The sequence below is a fragment of the Lepisma saccharinum genome, chromosome 11, assembly GCF_977018435.1.
Source record: "Lepisma saccharinum chromosome 11, izLepSacc3.1, whole genome shotgun sequence".
Lineage (NCBI taxonomy): Eukaryota > Metazoa > Arthropoda > Insecta > Zygentoma > Lepismatidae > Lepisma > Lepisma saccharinum.
In genome coordinates this window covers 22,434,340-22,455,585 of record NC_139239.1, presented here as the reverse complement: position 1 = coordinate 22,455,585, position 21,246 = coordinate 22,434,340, and the positions used below count along the sequence as shown (strand labels likewise).

General features: G+C 37.5%; 2 protein-coding genes across 6 annotated transcripts in view; both read left to right on the top strand.

Moving 5' to 3' along the window:
• exu (maternal protein exuperantia) overlaps nucleotides 1-8,085 on the top strand; it is a 101,219-nt gene extending 93,134 nt beyond the window's left edge. For 4 of the 5 annotated variants that reach the window (XM_083130819.1, XM_083130815.1, XM_083130817.1 and 1 more), the window contains one exon: nucleotides 6,549-8,085. In XM_083130819.1, the coding sequence (XP_082986945.1) occupies nucleotides 6,552-7,736 (1,185 nt within the window). In that variant the 5' untranslated portion in view covers nucleotides 6,549-6,551 and the 3' untranslated portion in view covers nucleotides 7,737-8,085. Of the gene's footprint in view, nucleotides 1-2,159; nucleotides 2,288-6,548 lie in introns of those variants that run through there. The other variant, XM_083130820.1, reaches the window with a different exon arrangement.
• A 2,675-nt stretch (nucleotides 8,086-10,760) lies between these two features.
• galla-1 (cytosolic iron-sulfur assembly component galla-1) lies at nucleotides 10,761-21,230 on the top strand. The gene is made up of 4 exons (XM_083131728.1): nucleotides 10,761-11,086; nucleotides 17,030-17,109; nucleotides 18,191-18,374; nucleotides 20,681-21,230. Exons 1-4 carry the CDS (start codon nucleotides 10,936-10,938, stop codon nucleotides 20,776-20,778), a joined length of 513 nt encoding a protein of 170 aa, XP_082987854.1. The 5' UTR covers nucleotides 10,761-10,935; the 3' UTR covers nucleotides 20,779-21,230.
• The last annotated feature ends 16 nt before the right edge of the window (nucleotides 21,231-21,246 follow it).

The window sequence follows — 21,246 nt, the reverse complement described above, 5'->3', positions numbered from 1 at the left end:
ATCTGCAGTTCATTTTGAGTCCCGTAGTATATTCAAATCATTAGTCATTTTCAGGTTCTATTCCCGTAGTATATTCAAATCATTAGTCATTTTGAGGTTCTATTCCCGTAGTATATTCAAATCATTAGTCATTTTGAGGTTCTATTCCCGTAGTATATTCAAATAGTTAGTCGTAACCCGCGTAAAATTGCTGGTTCAACCTCATTTAGAATATGCATAAATATGATTTAAATAAACTGTTTTCTTCCGTAAAAATTGAATAAAATACAGTTTCGTTGTTGGATTGTTTAAACCGGGTACCGGGCTATTTTCCAGCAGAAATAGAGCAAGTGGACTTTTGCCACCAAAATTTGTGTTCAACGTATTACGAGGGTCACTATTTATATTTTGAGCCTAACAATGAAAAAACAGGAATTTGGCATTGAAAACTGCTTTATTGTTTTTCGAAGTATTCTCCTTTATGGTCAATACACTTTTGCATTCGTTCGAACCATTTGTCAAAGCAGTTTTTCCAATCTTCTTGAGACACCTCCATAATATGGTTTTTGAACGCATCAACGCCGTCTTCCGCCGACGAAAATCGTTGTCCACGCAATTTAGTCTTGACATTCGGGAACAAGAAGAAGTCATTGGGTGCCAAATCAGGACTGTACGGCGGATTACCCATCAATTCGATTTTTTGACTGTTCATAAAGTCGATTGTTAGACGAGATGTGTGACAGCTGGCATTATTTTGATGAAGAATGATCCGACGGCATTTGTTTGTTTTCCGTATTTGACCGAAGACCTCTGGCAAACAAATTGTTGTGTACCATTCAGAGTTGACCGTTCTACGTTCCTCTAAAGGCACAGTTGCCACATGACCAGTTTTCCCGAAAAAACAGGCGACCATTTGTTTCGATGTGCTTCGAGCGCGAACAACTTTTGTTGGATTGGGTTCATCTTGAAACACTCATACAGTCGACTGCTGTTTACGTTCCGGCTCATATGCATATATCCATGATTCGTCACCTGTTACAATCTTATATACGTCTTTTGAAGCACCACGATTGTATTTATTGAGCATTTGTTTGCACCAATTGACGCGAGCGTCTTTTTGAGTTTTTTTCAAATTGTGTGGGATCCAACGAGAACATACCTTTCTCACAGCTAAATGATCATGTAATATTTTATATATGCTGGTGGAACTAATGCCTATGGTTGCCTCAATCTCACAGTATGTCACATGACGATTTTGCAGTATTAGGTTTTGCACAGCATCAATGTTTTCTTGAACAACAACTGATTTTGGACGACCTTCGCGAATCTCGTCGGTGAGCAAATGGCGGCCACGATTAAATTCGTTATACCAGCGTTTCACAGTGGCAAAGGATGGGGCTTCATCGCCAAATGTGTAAGTAAGTTGATCGATGCACTCTTGTTTTGATAATCCACGTCGAAAATCGTAAAAAATCATCGCACGAAAATGTTCACGAGTTAATTCCATTTTATTGTTGTCGCGCAATCTCCAAGGCAACATAACACAAATGAAGCTATTGACAAAACATTTGAAGTACGTTATGGTCAATAATGCCAGACGATTCCGTGCAAACGTCAAATCGCGCCTAACTTCAATCAGTGTTGCCAAGGCTCAAAATATAAATAGTGACCCTCGTATACGAACATTAAAAAACTCGTCAATCTTAGTAACAAAACAATGCACGCCGAATCAGTATCGATGAGCATAAATTTAAAATGAAATGCAACATCCAAATACTTTCGAATACCTTCTTTAAAACCACAAGACAAGAACGTCAGTTAGTGTGGCTCTGAGAAGTAATACATGTCAGTCATGTATTACAATAACTTTGTAACAAGATTTATAATGTATAATACATTAAATTTTTAACTTGCCCACTTGTATGAAAGATTATGCAGTTTTCCTAATGAGTGTATTGAGTTGGTGTTTCAAGTTCACTTTATGCATAATAAGGCTAATCAGGACTGGACTTGCAGTTCAAAGTGGGATCTGAGCCACTATGTGCCTCCACCGGCTATCGAACCCGGGAACCCGATATCTGAAAATTTTCGGCTTGCTTCAGACCCAACAGAAGCCTGTGTCGCTATGGACAGACATATTGTTGTCAACGCGTTGCCAAGAATGCAGCTCCGACAGAGCAAGAGAACCGCTCAAGACATGGTGTAAATACAGCAATTCCCTTTACTTCATATTCCGTCACCAGACCTCATGAATCTTTTTGCTCGTGAACTTCCGTCTCAGCTTTGAGGTTACAAGTAGCTGAACCGTGTAAGTTGTTTTCTATGTGATAAAAATATATTGCAATGGGATGGTTTTCCTGCCACGCTTTCGGGTTCACACGGAAGTGACAAGCGACACCTTGATAATAAATTTTAAAAATGCCAATTCCCGAACATTGTAGAGAATGACGTTTATACTGTTAAGCTATCAGTACGTTTAGATATGAATAATTCAATGAGATGACTAATAATTGTAATCGTCCTTGGACGAAGAAGACAGTTCCGACAACTCTATGCATTCCGTTACTGGGTCTGTAGCAGACGAAAGCCTCCTTATAATCCTCGACATCGGCGTGCCCACACAATGTTGATAGGGTCCAATTTTCTATTTTAAAAAAGCCGGCCCCTGTGGTGGCGGAGTGGTTAGCACATCGCGCTACGACGCTAGGAGTCCCGGGTTCGAATCCCGGCCTGGGCATGGATGTTTGTAAGTGTCCATTCTTCAATTTCATCATATCATCACTCATCCCCATCTTCGCAAATTAGCCAAAAGTGGTACAAACATAGGCAAAGGTAATAGTACCCACGGCGGAGTGGGTTTAGAAACCCTGCGTGCTTCAGAGCAGCTTTGATAAGGCACCTGAATTTTGTCTAGCTGAACCAGGAAGTGAGTGATCTTTAATCCCCAAGGCCATTCTGCAAAACGAATGCCAGAAGAGGTTTGTGTGTGGATTTGGGTAATGATAAGTGTATGTTCTTGATTTCCGTTTTCGTTATTTCACGCTGCTTTGCTACCTCTGGAATTTGAATGAAGAATAGTGATTTGATGAACTGAAAAGCCAACCCCGTGGCAAATTGGTTAGCGTAACGCGCTTCCAAGTCGAATAGCTGGGTTTAGAACCTGGTCTTCATCCCACCTACACCTATCACATCTTTAATCTTTATTATCGAAATTAACAGACTGGTAGAACAATGGCATGGAATAAAAAACAAATCTAACCTTCGGTGTCTGCTTCTGAGCTTGAAGCATTGTTGTTTCGTCAATCAACAGCAACGATAGACCGTGAGAGTGAAATGAAATAATTCTTTTTTTCTAATGAATAGTAACAAGAGAAGAGCGATAGGTATTCGTGGTATTTTCACAAAAAACTAATTTCCAGTCTGTGGGGATAATGAACTCGTGTCCGAAATGTGTTTAATATGAATTTATGTTAATCCATGCAGATGTAACCCATTACGGAGGGCCTTCACGATGACGTAGTTATAACGTCAAGCCAAGCAATCAAGTGGCCCTGGGTTCCATAACCGGTGGAGACACAAATGTTTGGATCCCACTTTATACTGTAGGCCCAGTTCCGATTAGCCTATCTGTGCATAAAATGGACTTAAAACAAAAACTAATTAAGAACTTATTGTAAAATGCTGCCTACGTCAAGAATGGTAACAGTGAAAGTGATTTCGAAAAGCAACAATACGCAAAGCACCTCAAATCCCCACTGGCTTACAACATGATACTATTCGTCACATAATAGTTATTATTTGAGAGTTCAAACTCTTGACATTTGCAGAAATTTGAAGCCTTGAAATTCATGGTTTCTCTCAATGATTAAGTGCTTTCTTTGCTTTGCATTGCTCTGGCTCGCCCAGTCGCTATTTCTGTGTGAGCTTTGACTAAATGTGATAGAAGCTTATCGTCAATCCTTCGCACAACTTTGCTTTATGCTTGCTACAGGTTTGACATCTTAACAGAATTTCTATCGAACATCGCTCATGAAATATATCTACCTATCAGCTCTTAATTCACCTTTTAATTTTCACATATATTTTTATTTTTGTTATTTAGCGTCGCTTTTCTTTCACTTTTGGCCAATCGCGACGATGAAGATGAGTGAACATATGATAAATAAAACATTCAAAAATAACAGCAATGACCAGGTCCGTATTCGAACCTGGTACCCCTGACGTAAAAGCGTCTAGTGCTACCACTGTCAATTTTCACATAGAAACTTACACTTACAAACCTCTTCCTTACATATGTATTTAGTTTTACCTGCTGCACTTCTCTTATGGTGAATACTAAACCTTCATTTCAGGTTTATCTCATGTTTATAACTTTGCTTTGTAGTGAATGATAGTCCTATTAAGCCTCGTGAATCTTATTCCGAAGAAAACCCTGTTAGAGGATTACGTGTGTAGTGTTAATAAATACTGTTTTGGTCAGCATTTATAGAGTATTTAATAAAAATTGCATTTTCATTTCGTGTTGAGGCACATTTTCGTCACCCAGATTTTGCAATTAAGAAATGTAGGTGAAGTATATATTAGTCATTGTGAATTCGAGTCAACTAAAACATTTTGCGTTGTTGCGAGATTATCTATTAGGATAGAATTTGGACATAATGAATGTAAGTAGAGACAATGTAACTTGTATATCAAAATTGGCATGTCCAAATGATCTCAGAAAGTAGTGTTTAGCACGTGCCGGCCCCCGTGGCGTAGTGGTTAGAACATCGCGCTACGACGCCAGGGATCCCGGGTTCGAATCCTGGCCTGGGCATGAATGTTGGTGAGTGTCCATTCATCAATTTCATCATATCATCACTCATTGATCCTCATCTTAGCAAATTAGCCAAAAGTGGCACAAGAAGCGAAGTAAAATAAAGCAATTCAATCAATTCAAGTATAGGCCATGATTGTATCTGGTATAAAAACGAGATATATCCCTCCTCTCAAACAATGCGCGGCTTGTCCCCACCGAACGAAATGTGTATTAATGTCACTTATATAAATTAATTGTGCGAAAGCAGGTGTTAATCATGAACAGAACAAAAAGTACTCCTGAGGAATTACAAATGTTATAAGGCAGTTCATGGTCGGGAGTTATTGACGGTCTTCCCCAACCTAACCGCTTTAGATTTTCGGGTTCGAGTCCTGGTCAGGCAATTTCTTTTTTAAGGATCCCTTCATCAATTTAATCTGATTATTATCAATCTTCATAATTGCGATTAATTAATTATAAAAGTGACATAAAAGCAAAGCAAAATAAGAACAAATAAAAATAATTGTAAATTGACTACAATATCAGAACTACATTTGAAAAATAAAATACTAGTAGAAGATTCATCTTCAAACAGGCATTTGGGGAGAACTGTGTAGACAGATAGCATGCATGCTCCCGAAAGTTGCCAATCCACGTATAGCATAATCTTCGATACTGGAGTAGTGCTTTTCAGGAAAGTTTGCTCGACGCTCCAGTCTTATCAAGAATGCCTCGGTGTTCGCAGCATTGCCAACTTACTTTCCGTCGGGAAAATATTTTTCCTCCTATTTAATTTGCCGTTGGCTGTACAAAATCGAAGTAAAATAAAGCAAATCAATCTATATTAAAAAACGTCAGATACAAGAAAAAGTATCTAGCAGTGGCCACTTCAAGAGAATGATATAGATCCCCCCTTCTTGCAAAATTTCTAGCCACGCCACAGCATTCACTGAATAATATCGAGAATAGTTAGCCAATATTACCAACATATTACCATATTGGAACATAGTCTAGCTGTTAAAGTAAACGCTATTTTTTAGTATGGATGATACTCTTGACGAGCTCCTCTGGCTCAGTGATAACGCCGTCGCTTCATAATCAAGGAGTCCCGAGTTGGATTCCCGGTGGAAATACAGCCAACGGCAATGATGATAGCAAGAAAATTGTCCATCGCTTTCATTCTTTTGTACTACAACCTCATTTTAAACCAAAAATGCGTAAACCTCGATTTTATGACTTTCGAGTTGTGTAGTAGCAGGAAGAACTTCTAAAAACTTATCAGATCTAGAAAGATACTAGGTAATGGAAAAATGGATGGGGGCAAGGGATATAAATTAAAGAAAAGTGAATAATTTTATTTATTCCAGGAGGGATATCAACATAACCTCTTTGTCCACGTTGGGCCCCCAAGCTCACATTGTTGAGGGACAAATTGGGTGGTACAGTGGCGTGCCCAGGATTTTTGAAAGGGAAGGATTACGTATAGTTTTTATAGCCAGTCCATATTTTTACTATTTTTCCTGCCTTTGACTTTTTTTTTTAGAACAGGGCCAAAGGGGGGGGGTTATGACCCCACCATACTGTCCTCCTTGGGCCCGCCACTTGGTGGAAACACATATTTGTGAACTTTATTGTTTCGAACTGTCTGGTCTCGTTACTCTTTATTTTTAACATTGATATTTGTTAGTATTTAATCTTTATAGGATAAGTTATTAATTATTTAGTGTTTAGTTTTGTCTTGTTTTTGACAGTGACTTAATTGTATTTGCAGGACATGGTGTCAAATCCAAGCGAACCTACCAAGCAAGGCCCCAGCGTACCAGCTGGAGATTATCGCCTTGTAGCTTGGGATCTTGATACGACGGGACGAAGGCTCATTGACGAAATATGCCAAATAGCAGCGTACACTCCGAGCAGCAATTTTTCACAATACGTGATGCCTTTCCGAGACCCCAACCCGGGAGCACAGAGACGACACAACATCAGGGTGATCACCATCGGCCGCTTCCGGATGCTCAAGAACGTGAAGAACAACAAGTTGCTCAAGACGAAGAGCGAGATCTCCGCCCTCAACGACTTCATCCATTGGCTGGAGAAGGTCAAGGGTCCTTCCGGCGGAGTCATCCTCGTGTGCCACGAAACCCGTAAGGTGGTCGCCCCGCTCCTGATCGAGGCGCTCCGCAAGTACAACCTCTTGGACACTTTCAAGCACGTGGTCAAAGGTTTCGCCAACGGTTACAACATAGCCGAAGAGAAGTGCGCGAAGACCGTGAGGTCCTTCTCGCTCCGCACCCTCTCCCGCATGCTGCTGGATCGAGAGGACGACTTGGACAATGCCTGCGACAGGGTTCGAGCAATCTACGAGGTCGTGCAGCGTATTTCCGGCGTCGAGGACACAGACAAGCAAGGTGGAGGAGACGGCGACGAGAGCGAGACTGCCTGCAGGCTCGTGGGGGCGATCCTGGACCACTGCCACCCTCTGGACACTGAAGAGGAATACCTGGCCGGCCTGAGGGACGTGGTCGTCAAGCAGAACTCCCTGCGTCCTGTGTTTGAAGACCTGCTCCGCGCCGGACGCCGAGAGAGACAGCGCGCCACGTTCCTGAGGAGGCTTCTCGCTGAAGCTGGACTGGACTATGTCGCCCTGAGTGCCTTCTACGAGGCAGGTGGGAAGGAAAATCTTGAGAAGGAAGTTAAAGCTAAGGCTAAAGCTAAGCCAAAAGACATGGAAGAGCTTCTGAAACTCCTGAGTATCCATTTTGTTCCTAGCCAGGAAGTCAAGACTGAAGTTACTGCTAGTCCGCCCAATGGCCCGGTACCTGCCCAAACTACTAGTCCACTCGTCAAGTCTGAAGATACATCGACGAGCTCTCTTGTCAAGGCTGAAAGATCTCCCAGCACAAATGCCAGCTCAAGCTCCCTTGGAACGCAGGAGCCAGTGCTTAGTTCCACAGAATAATTGCAGGGCTAAATATTGATTTGGAGAACTATATAAAGTGTTCAGTTTGTTGCAGACAAAGAAGTAATTGCCAAAACTGTTACCTTATTTTCTGTTAATTTTGTTTCAACATGCATTATACAAACGTTATTTGTTGTTAGCTCAGTCCATTAACTTACGATTATTAACTAACATTTGGTTTATCCTAATTTTGTTTCTTTGCATATGGACCGGAGGAACATTCCTGAGGAAAGGAACAACTGGCAATAATTTTGTTTTCAGATCATTAATTAATCTGATGTTAACCTTTCAGATCTTTGTTGTTTGTAAGGAGGAAGCAAACTGTTAATTAATAAACAGTTGTCAGATTTGTGTGCTTTTTCTTTGTAGTTTCACACTAAAAGAATTACCACAGATTGCCACCTTTCTTGACACCCATATAGTTTTAATTACTAAGTATGATTCTACACTTTTTCCTTCACTGTGTGCCTGTAACAACCAAAACCAAGTTGAAATAAGCAATTGTATTATTAAATGTGCAATAGATCCATTTGTATTATAGATGACCAGCCAAAGGGTAAGATATAAAGAATTTTCATAGATCTCGAGCAGTCTACATAATTTCCCCGACAAATGTTAATATACAGTTTGTAATTCCTAGAGAGGAGTGAACATATACATAATGACCTACGACGACTCTTAGGTCCCTTGTACACTCATGTTCTCATAAAGTGGCACATTTATGGGGTTGAAGAATGTGCAACTCGATCTGGACAGGAGCGTACAGTCATAGACACTCCTGGGTTGTAACGATTCCACTGGGAGTCAAAGGAATTGTATCAACAAAGAAGCGTACTATATCCAGATCTGAATAAAGCTTCCCAGAATATTCGTGTCTGAATCTTATGTAAGCATAGCTACACATGGGCATTGCCCAGGGTGAAATACAAATAATCTGACTTTTTTTATCTGGAATTTACTGGTGATGGAGATGTCAAATTTGTACACGCAAGTTCAAACAATGGCACATACTCGAACTTTCTAACATAAAATTGGTACTTTATGTGAACAGGAGTGTACAAAGCTGCTCTATAGTGTTTTTGTGAGGGTTTCCAATAATAATTTAACGTTGTTTAATGCAATGCCCCTTGGGTGGGGTGGGGATTGTTAGATTTTTCAGTAATCAGACTACCTCCTATAACAATATTCCAGACATGACATCTTTAGTATTTTAAACCTTAAGTACAAGTTAAAATATCAAAGTAAAAATTCATTTTATAAGCTAACAAGAGGATAGCAGAGTTTTTATTTTTTTTAGTTGATAATTGTTGATTTGTTGTCATGGGGGTGATCACCCCCAACCCCTTATTCTGGTCATGTTATGTAGAGCTTCACGGCCTATCTTGAACGAAACCATCTCTCCTAAAATTAAAAGGAATTAATTTGTTACATTAATGTTGTGTGATTCTGATATAACAGGGAACCGGCACACTTTCCTCCTGTTTTTGCATTTCCCCTACCCCACAGATATATAAATGAGAGACAGAAGATAAGATGCAAGTTGTTGGGTCTCGTTCAATCTTCAGGGATGATCAGGAATTGACATTAGGAAAAGGTTGAACTTTATTTTAAAAGGTGGATGAAATGAGACCGGGTCAGGTTTTGAACGTAAAGGTTTGCGCCCCTATTCGTTAAATAAAGAGCTTTCTGAAATACAGAAATAATAATAATAATAAATTTTCCATTGTTTATTTGCAATGTTACATTCACACCAATGGCGACGGAAGTGACTCTAATAATATTACACGTGTTTTAATCTTAAAGATTACAAATTACCAGGATTGCGAAAAAGCAACTGATACATGGTGTACATTTCGTGTATTGCGTTTGGTTGAAAAAAATTGTTACAGCAAACACACATTCATTTATTTGGAACGGCATTTTAATACAATTTTGCAAGCATCTAACGCATTACTTTAACCTGGTTTTATTTTCTGTACCCGCATGCACTCAAATCCTACATACGAAATTACAGTGAAACTGCTAATGCTAATATCAATATACAACATTTTCGGAACACACACGAAAATGACCATCTAATATTAATTTCTACACATATATTTACAAACGTTGCTTTATTTATTGCCGTTCCTGGGATAATTAACAAATCCGCCTTTTTTTTTGCTGTTATTTGGTAATGCAAAACATGCAGCAAACTTTCGCAATTTGCAACAGCTGATCGAGACTGCCATTTTATCAACTATAAAAGTGTAAACACAGATTATACTAGGTGCTGCACGTATCTGTTGGCTGCACAGTGTACTGATTTTCCATGTTTACCTGGCACTTAACGTGTTAGGCGGAGCCCCGACCGCCACTTACGTTACACGGGACTTTAAGTGCTAGGTAACGTTAGGCGGACATTGAACAACCGCAAAATGGTGTTAAGTGGGGGATAAGACGTTAAGCGGAGATGGTGCAACCGGCCCTTAGCAGACGAATTACGTGGCAGGAGCAAATTTGACGCTTATTCTTACTGCTGACACGTGCGTGGCAGCAAACTCGGCCATAAATTTTTCAGACGCTCGACGCAAAGCTGTAAAAACTACAACCTATTCTTTACCTTTACGTAAATTCTGCTGAAATTAATCAACTTAATATTATACAACAGAAAACAAGTATTTTGCTTATTAAATTTTTGACTTACGAGGGGGGGGGAGATCTGACCCCCTCTAAATATGTGCATGTTCAGGAGGTGCGTGCCAACCTGCGCGCTCATTCACTCAACATGTAACTGCGAATCGTTCACGATTTAAATGAACAGTTCACTGAGAACAGTCCATTATCGGGTATAACTTCTCGCTCACACTTCTGCGCTCCACACATCACAAAACAAGCACCCTGAAAACACTAAACCTGTATTATTATTATTATTACGACAAGACGTAATTTAATAATGAATGTAATTAGACTCGGCACAAGAGTGTCGGAGCATCAAAAGGTGGGGCTTACATAAAGAAACCCGTTCGATTACTGCACCAACTTGTACCCATCCGTGAATCGTACGTAAGCATTCAATCTTGCCACAACTCGGAGAGAGAGAAAGTGTATGGAAATAAAGGGATTTAATTAGGACTCGTAATGAATTGAAACAGGAAACTAAACTAGTTGAGAAACTTGTTATGCTTGTTAGGACGATATTAATAAGTGATAAACGAATATGTTTCTTTCGTTCTTACGTAGATCTTTAAGCAGAAGTAGCACTGAACCTGAATCAGCTGATTGCGATGGATCTGTTACAAACGTAGAAGCAACAAAAGATGAAAATGTCTCACAGAAGAAGTCAGAAGAATTGAAAGACATTATCTATGGTATGCATTAAAAATAATAATTTCCAAATTGTATTTCCATTCAAATTTCGTTGGAAAACATTGTTGCTTCTGTACACATAAAGAAAAGTGCAAGGATAATGAAAGTTTAGTGCAAAGTGTGTATATAAGATGCAAATCAGTATTAAAAATATTCAAATAATATGTGGGTTCCAGTATGACAATTTATCATTAGTTTGTTTGGTACTACTTTACTATAGGGGTGACACCTATAAATAATTTATTTCGCACTTTTTTACATTGCTAACGTACTATTCTGCATTGCGGAACATTTCTTTAGATGAAATAATGAATTTCTAACGAAAATAATGTATATTTCTTACATTTACGAGTACTTACTGTTACTCGTTATTTCGATTCTGGGTAACACTTTACTATACCGGAGACGGATTTCTCGAAATTTACAGGAGAAAGAACTTACGCAAATCATTTTCTGTAGCGTTGTTGATGTTCGGGAATGTAGTTTTGATCCATTTTAATGCGAATGCATGTGGTTTTCTACGAAAAACTATTTCCGACGTGCTATTGCTGCTGCCGCCATTTGCTTCCTGCACGAGAGCACAATACGCGATATTGCTGCATTTACAAGCCGATGTTGTCCGTATATGCTAAATTGAACGAAAGGAGTGCTAATGGAACGTAACCTAACAGGCCTAACCTAACCTAGTAGGCATACCTCGTTCCCGTGATGGTTTGTGAGGCTATCGTGAATTTTTTGGGGTAACATCAATGGTTTTTGGGGCTACCCGTGGATGTTTTGTGGGAAATAAGGAACAACAGTAAGTACGTTAATGTAAGAAATAGACATTATTTTCATTAGAAATTCATTATTTCACCTAAAGAAATGTTCCGCAATGCAGAATAGTACGTTAGCAATGTAAAAAATTGCGAAATAAATCATTGATAGGTGTCTCCGGTATAGTAAAGTAGTACCACATTATGGCGATAGCGTACTGGTTCATCGCGCGTTGTGTGTGTGTTTTGTCGATTTATGCAGTGTTGCAACCTTGTTCACCAGAAAATACCTACTTTCGGGCCCGGATTTGAAATGATGCTAATACCTAGCAAACCATTGATGTTAGCCTCACAAACCATTCACGTTAGCCCCATAAACCATTCATGTTAGCCCCAAAAACTATTCACGTTAGCCCCACAAACCATTTTCCGTAAGGTTAGGTTAGATAAGGCAAGTATAGTTTAAAAAAATTAAAAATACTAGACATGTCATGTTATAGTGAAAACACGGCGAGTTTGAAACACTGACTACAGGGTTTATATCATCTAACACACGGAACATTGTGCTCTCATGCAGAAAACAAATGGCGACAGCAGAAACAGTGTGTCGGACAGAGATTTTCGCAGAAAACTACATGCATTCCCATTAAAATGGATCAAAACTACATTCACGAACTTCCACAACGCTACATAAAATGATTTGCGTAAGTACTTTCTCCTGTAAAAAGTAAGAAATCCGTCGCCCCTATAGTAAAGTGTTACCGTTTGTTTCATTGGGTATGTATTCAGAGCACAAAAATAAAGAATATTAGATTTATTACACACACACACATGTACGTATATGCCATATACACATATGTAATGCAGCCGCGTACTATATGTGTATATTGTACTATGACGATAACAACGTAGTAATGAATTGCTGCTGGAAGCTATGAGAAATTTACCCTTTCAACCATCGCAAATGTTTACTTTCGCCTGCTTAGTAGATATTACTTTCGGTACTTATGCGATATAGCCCAAACACCTCTCACTCGTTTATTTCGTCAATTTTAGCATTGATACTTACCTATTCTGCATTGCGGAAGATTCTTTAAGGTGAAGTTATGCCTTTTTCCATAAAATAGTCTCAACTTTTCATATTATGAGTCATTATTTGTCTTGCTTGTTCCGCTTGGGTAACAGACAATATGGCGTGCACTCATCATGTATCATCACACATCGTGCTTGTGTTTTGTCGATTTGGAGTCGGTATGCAGTGTTTCAACCTTCTGAACTGAAAAATACCTACTTTCATGTTCATTATGTCATCACAAACCATTGACGAATAGCCCCACGAACCATTGACGGATACCCCCAAAAACCATTCACGATAGCCCACAGACCGTTTCCGGCAAGGTTAGGTTAGGTAAGCATAGTTAAAAAGAAGAAAAAAATATCTTAAAAAAAGGCATGTTTGGAAACAGGCGAGACCACGTGACTTTCGATGCTCACGCCATCTGCACGTACATAATGGAAACAATGGCATAATGTTGTCGCTTTACAGAAAATGCAAGTTCCTTACATAAAAAGTGATTATTTCTTGTTCTACAGCATTCTATGGTGAAGTTTTCAGTTTCCACGAAAGAAAGGACCTCGAAGAACTTTGACAATGTTATAGAAACTGATTTCAGTAAGTAGTTTCTCCTGTAAATTTGAAGAAATCCGTTCGGGCGATATCACATATTTACCTTACTTTCATCTTGACATGCACATACTTTTTTTGAGTTTTGTTTTAAGTCTACTTTATGCAACTTTTTGAGTTTTGTTTTTAAGTCCACTTTATGCACAGGAAGGCTAATCGGGACTGGATCAATAGTTTAAAGTTAGATCCGAACCACTTGTGCCTCCATCAGGTATCGGAGACATGTAGCCTACATACTAGGGTTAACAACATATATATATATAACTATTCCTTGTAATGGGGCATGTTTCTGATTGTGTAATAATTGTTAAGTATGCAAGTTTTTAGAATGATTGTGGAAGTAAGTTTGAAGTTAGGAAAAAAATTGTTTGTGTCGTAAAGATGCAGAAAAGATTATTTTGTGAGAAATTGTATCATGAACAGTAGATTGTGCCATTGACTGTGAGTCTTAATTTATACTGTCTAAAGCATTCTTTTAGGTGTACATGTTTTCTACATGATATAAGTCAAACTTAACAATCCTAATCTGGTTAAAATGTATAAATAGTAACACTATATGCACATAGAAACTTAATGCTAAGCACAACATGCCTAACCTGCTTACTCAAGTATATAAACACAGGATGGAAACATTGTTATCCACAAAAAATCAGTAAATTATTGGAGAACCTCTTCATTATGTGCTTATGGATATGTATGAAATTTGATTCACATACCAAAGCAGTTGCGGCGATAGGGTCCTAAAACTGGGGGGGGGGGGGGGGGGGGCAAGGTGCCAAAACAAAAGACAATATATTTCCCTTTGTAGATAAGATTTCCCCTCGCCCCCCTAATTGCTGCCACTGTAACAAAAGACATATTCAGTCAACGACAGAGATAATTGTAGGCAAACTGTCCACTGCTATTGTCATTACCTTTCTATTCTACATCCAGTGTTGGTTTAAGGAATGAAACGATGTTGGTTCGAATCAGATATTGCCCTCTGCTTATTGAAGTCTTTATTTGAATTCATTGCCATCACACTGTGTAATACAGACAGTCTGAAAATGGTGGTGGACAATTCGTCTACTATTTCTCTCGCTGTTGGAATTACACAATCAGAACTTGGGCTGTTCATAATTATAGTGTAAATTGATTGAGACCCAGAACTCTCAAAGGCAAGATTGTGAGTTGGCTACTGAGGTAGCTCAATGTAACGCATCATTGGTATGCATGTTTCAGAGTAACACGGTTGGTATATGGGTGAACATTGCACTCACATATGAAATATCATTGTTTTTTCCAATATTTCTTTTAGAGATGTGACGAAGCTGAAAATTTACCGATGCCGATGTACTCACCGATAATTTTTGGAACCGATACTGATGCCGATATTTAACCAATTCCGATACATAAGATTATTAAACAGAAATGGAATGTTATGTTCAGCATGACAAAAATAAATTTGCTATTTACATTTGCATCTACAAAAAGTGGTTATGTGCACTTTAAAGAAGAACGTAGATTCTCAAGAGATTTAACATTAGTACACAAGCAGTTCTTTGAAATGCAAAATGAATTCCTGTTCTTAATATTGGAAATTTACTGCTGCCAGATTCAACTTCAGAAACACAAGTTTTGGAAGCACTTCTGGAAGTAACCTAATTCTTCTTATCGCAAATCTGTTCAGCAACACCGAACACTCATTCACTGAATACTGATGCAGCAGGTATGCCCAAGTATTTTCTCAGCTATTGCTTCAGGTTTGAATACTCATTTTTGAATTTCCGATACAACAGCAGATCCTGTTCACGTGAAGTTGTTGGTTCAGCAATGTACTGTTTTATTTCTGATTTTGAGTTGATCCTCTGAATGAGAGTTTGCAATAACTTCATTACAAAAATTCTACAATGATGAAGAATCAGAACCTAATTTTTAATAAATCTTACAAAACTAAAATATAAAACTTATTTGAAGGTAAAACTCTAGTATAATCTTTACCGGTTTAAATATCGGATTTTTGCCAATACCGATGCCGATATTTCAATTTCTGCCAATTTTCATACATCTGTAATTGGCTTCGGCACATCCCTAATTATTTTACTTTTATCACATTAAAAAGTAATTTATAAATATTTTTTGCATAATATATATCAATTATAATTTAATAATAATTTATGAAGAAAAGCATTTTTTTATATAAATTTGTTTGAAATTTGCTTTTCATGTTAACTAATTCTACCATTAATTTGCATAACACCACCATTTGTTACTTTTTGATTACAGGGATGTACATTCCACCTCACAGTTTTGCCACACACAAGATATTGAGGTTTATGTTCATTGGCAGATTATTCAGTGTTGCTATTATGGTCAATGTTCAATGGCTCATCAACATCTCTCTCTTCTGAACTTCAAGAGTAAAATATCCTGCTTGTGTTTTCTCTTTACTCATTACTTGGTTCAGCAACCATGCTTAGCAAATTTCACTTAGTAGGAAGTGTTAGCAATAATAAGTGAACGAAGACATAACAAAATAGTAAAGAAAAATTTAGAAAACATGAAATCGGAGGTCAGAGAGAGAAAATGTTTTGAAGAAAATGGTTATGTAGTTGGTATACGTTTGTGAGAGTGGCACTCACAAATGTGGACTGTCTCCACAGACCGACAGTAGTGACATCACCTACAGTTGATTTAATCTGGCAACAGACTTTTTAAATGACAGCTAGATAAGACCAGCAAGTGATACCTCTCTCTCGAGCTGAAAAATTTGCGACTATGTCCTAGGGTGAGTGCCATGCTCACACATATATTGGAGTAGGCTGTGATGAGCTCTATCTGATTGTGCAGAGAAGATTGCAGACTTCAACCATGTGGAAGAATGTTAAGTTTTTTTAACCTCTTAACTGGGTATGACGTAATACTCCGTTCTGGCTCTACTGATTTATAATGGGCATGACGGGATACTACGTTCTCATGTTCTTACTGCTGATATCTGTTGTGTATGACGAGATACTTCGTACAATTACTTTCTTCTTTGTTTCACCAGATGGCTCTGACTTCCAGACTGTTGTAACCGTTAGAGTTAGCGGGAAGCAACGAACATAGCCCGACGTTCAGTTCTATCGCGTATGCAATAATGGCTCAGGCAAATCGGAATCGACGGCGTGTTTTTCCTGCTGAGGAAATCCGAGATATATTGTAGTTGTAAATCTCGAATATTGTAAAATGTACAAGAAGGACCAATAAAAGAATAAACAATACCTAAATGGTATGCCATGGAGCACAGAAATATTAACTCAAATATTGGTTTACGAAATTCATCAATTTATCAACAAAAATTCCCAGGGCAGATTGGGCTTTCGACGAGGAAATTACCCAGTTAAGAGGTTAACTACACTCATTTTCATAGTAGAAAAAGATCCACGATTAAAAATGTATCTAAAATCCAAAAACTTTATCTGAAACATTAGCTAGCCACAACTCAGCTAATTGACATTAATTCAACCCTTTCTCTTTGGTCACAGATCACATCAGAACAATACGTGATCCTGAGAAACCTGCTACTTTAGAAGACCTTCATGTTGTAAATGAAGACTGCATTGAGGTAATTTGATGTTAAAATTCATTTTTTATATAGGCATTAATATTTTGTGGAAATGTTTGACTTTTTAAAAAATTTTATTACCACTTCGATCTCGTGAAAACACCTATAACTCATTTATTTCGTCCTTCTTATGTATTCTGCATTGCGGAACATTCTTTAGGGTGGAATTATGCTTTTCTCACGAAAATAATAGTGGATAGCCCCAGAAACCATTCATGGATAGCCCCACAAGCCATTCACGCATAGCCCCAAAAACCATTCACGGTAAGGTTAGGTTCTGTTAGGTTAGGCAAACATACTTAAAAATTCATTTTTCTAGAAAAAAAGAGTGCTAAAAGAGTTTACGCGATGAAAGAAAATACATTGACGAACTTCGATAATGCTACAGAAACTGATTTCTGTAAGTAGTTTCTTCTGTAAAATTGAAGAAATCTGTTTTCACTAGATCGAAGTGTTACCAAAGTTTGACTGCGATTATTAGTTTCATATTTGTGTCCCTTGTCAGAGTTTGATCTTAGTTTTATTCTTATTTCCACTTGATATTCAAATTGTGCTATTTTATGTGAACTTTTTAATCTTTAAGAATTGTCAGTGTGGCCACACTTATCTTACAAATTAAATTATTAATAAGAACTTTTTTTTTTGTTTAGTGGGTAAATTTCTATACACACATCTTTCTCAAGAGCTAAGAATATTATTGAGTTCATATTTGCTGGCATTCTTAGTTCTTGAGAAATGCATACATATTTGTAGTAGACAGAAATATTGAGCAAATTAAAGAAATTTAGCCATTAAAGAAACAAACCGTTTTTATTCGTAGTATTATTTGTGTGAAATTTTAATCAATGTAATTTAAATTGGGCATCTTTTCATAAATGTTTCAATCAGCTTGTTGGCCTTTAAACTGGTTTCATCTTTAGAACATGAGACTGCCTGTAGAATTTATTTTATGAGAAAGGGGTACAACCAAGTTAATTGGTATGTCCCTCATTGTAATTGTACCGTAATTTAAATACTGCAAAGGAAGGGATTCATATATTGCAATTTTTTCCAGCATTGTGATTTTCCTTTATTGTTCCAGGTGAAACCTGAAACAGACAATAGTGTTTCTGTTATACAAATTGAATTCAATCCCACGGTTCCACATTGCTCGTTAGCCACCTTAATTGGACTTTGCATTCGAGTGAAGTTGCAGAGAAACTTGAATGAAAAATATAAGTTGGACATTTACATCAAGAAAGGCACACACACTACTGAAGATGAAAGTTAGTAAATCCTTACCCAGGGTGTCTACGAGAATAACAAATTCAAAGTTCTTGACCTTTCTTTCATTTTCTTAACCTTTATTTATTCAACCTCTATTTAGGTAAAGTTTGAAATTAGCGATTAAGAAAATAAATATATATTTAATGAAAAGCCCCTACCAAAAGGCCAGTTAAGATGAGAACTGAAGCTGTATTTAACAAGAGAATGAGACTTGCTTTATCTATTAATGCATCCTGGACTGTATTTGGCAGACTGCTCTGGCATCTCTGCCAGTAATTTTTATGTGGGGTTCGTCATCTCGTCCCTATGTGTTTGTTATTCTCCTATCATTCATCTTATCTTACCGCCATTCATCCTTATCTTCAACATTAGCCAAAATGGGCAGGAAAGTGAAGTAAAGTAAACTAAATCAATCAATCAGTCATTGTGATACCAAAAATTCTTGACCATAAGTATAATTTCTTGACTTTTTCTTGACCTACTTGTTGATTTATTTTCTTTTTCTTGACTGGTAGACACCCTGTTACTCTGGTGTTGTCTGTTTATATATCTGAATGGCTGGAAATGCACCCATACCGAAGTACAGTGGGATACACAAATATTGCTTGGAAAATTGTTTATGACTTATCTTTTCATACACCCTACGTGTTGAGGGGTGAATTTTTGCATATGCTGGTGCAGCAGCAAGTAGCTTGTTTGGTGTTTTGACTCAATTCTTGAAGCTCTTTGTGTAAAACAAAAAGATTAAGCATGGTGGTTGACAATTAGCTTGGCAATGCTTATGCACCGACTGTACAACTATGGGTAACAGCTGGTGGGTAGAGTGAGAAGACTATTTTATGAAAATAATGTAATAGAGGTTGTGTGAGGAGTTCTGTACTTAAAAAGGTGGAAATGCTCCTGCACCCCTACACTGGCTCCATAAACCTACTGTTCCTATCTAATACTACCTGCTTTCTTTCCCCTCATAATGGTTTAATTTTTTTTTAAAAATGTCCTGGTTGTTCAGTAATGATGCATTGAGATCCTTCTGTGTTTGACATTTTTCTGCATGTTCATCATGTGTATAATATATTATTTTTATTACTTGTAGTGGTGTTACAATGAAAGCCATCATTTTGGCATTTACATATCTACATAGTGTTAGTGTCGTGGGCTTGATGCCCCACATTAAACATCAATTATCCTGGAAGTTATGCACAATCCCTGGAACATTGATTAATGTGGGATGAAAAATAAACTTCTTTAGAAAGGAATAAACTACCATGCATTTCATAAGTGAAGATTAAGAATATTGGATGAATATTCTTTGTTTTGAGTAACAAGTGTAATTATAGATTCAAATTTCTTATTATATTCACTGAAATAACAGCAAAATGTAATTTTATATATTGAATTTGAATGCAAAATTTGGTTTTGTACTGAAATTTTTAATCTTTATTTTCTATAAATATCCTTCTCTGCCTTGATATTGTAGTACAAAAATTGCACCAATGTATAATAAAACAGAATAACAACTTCCGCACCATTAAAAATCTGGAAAATTGCAAATGAAGCTGAATTTTATATTGATGCTAGAACATATACGAGGATTATTTTTTTAAGTAAGGTCCGTTTTGCAATAAAAACGAAGTAAGTAAATGTTTTTCAAGAAACCATTTATTTTCTGAATTTACATACAGTTCTCTATTTTTCTACATAATTTCCTTGCCGATTTAAACATTTATTGTAACGAACTAAGAGTTTTTGGATACCCTCCTCATAAAACTCTGCCGCCTGTGATGATAGCCAGTTACTCACGGAAACTGAGTTAATTGTTGTTCCTTGCGGCAAAAGTCCACTAACAAAACACCCTGCCTTTCCCAGTACACAGTTGCCATGATGCTGCTCAAAGAATGCTGGGAGCCTGCATGCACACTCATTCCCACGCTCACATGCAATTTCAAATGGTATTCACAAACAGACCTTGCGCTTAGCAACTTCCACCTCTTCCACCATCTGAAGACCTTCCTGGGCGGCAAGCATTTAGACACTGATGAAGAAGTGAAAACGACCGTGAGTAACTGGCTATCATCACAGGCGGCAGAGTTCTATGAGGAGGGTATCCAAACAGTCGTAGTTCATTACGATAAATGTTTAAGCCGGCAAGGAAATTATGTAGAAAAATAGAGAAGTGTATGTAAATTCAGAAAATAAATGGTTTCTTGAAAAACATTTACTTCGTTTTTATTGCAAAATGGACCTTACTTAAAAAATAACCCTCGTAATTTGATTTAGTAATTTATCCCTTATTCTTTCTTTGCAGTTAACAAGCAGATAAACGATAAGGAGAGAATAGCTGCTGCTATGGAGAATCCCAGTCTCAAAGAGCTGGTGGAATCCTGTATTCAGGAAGAAGATTAATCCGTGATGGTATTATGAAGGGTAGGTGGGGTTTTTAGGTGTAAGGCTGTGTTCATTTTCTGAAACACGTCTATAGTTCATTTTTATGTTTTCTTCTTTCCTCCCCAAGACAAATAAAGGTTATGATTTACATGACTTTTTTTTTACTCCGATGTTGATTATGCAATTGTGTGGTTTCAGTTTTCTTTGTATTTTCAAACAGCACATTGACATTATTCAAAATTGACTTCTTTTATATACATCTTTTGACGAACCGACGTTGTTTCAAACAATAACTGTGGTTCTCTAAAACCATATCTAGCAGAATAATTACATAATTTTATTTTGTACTAATTTATATTGTGCTTTTGAAGGTGTTTCAGACACTGATTCATAGATAGCACCACATGTAATGATACATTTGAGGAATATGGTTTGTATTTATGTAAATATGTCAGTTTAATAAAAAAACAAATTCCTGCATTAACA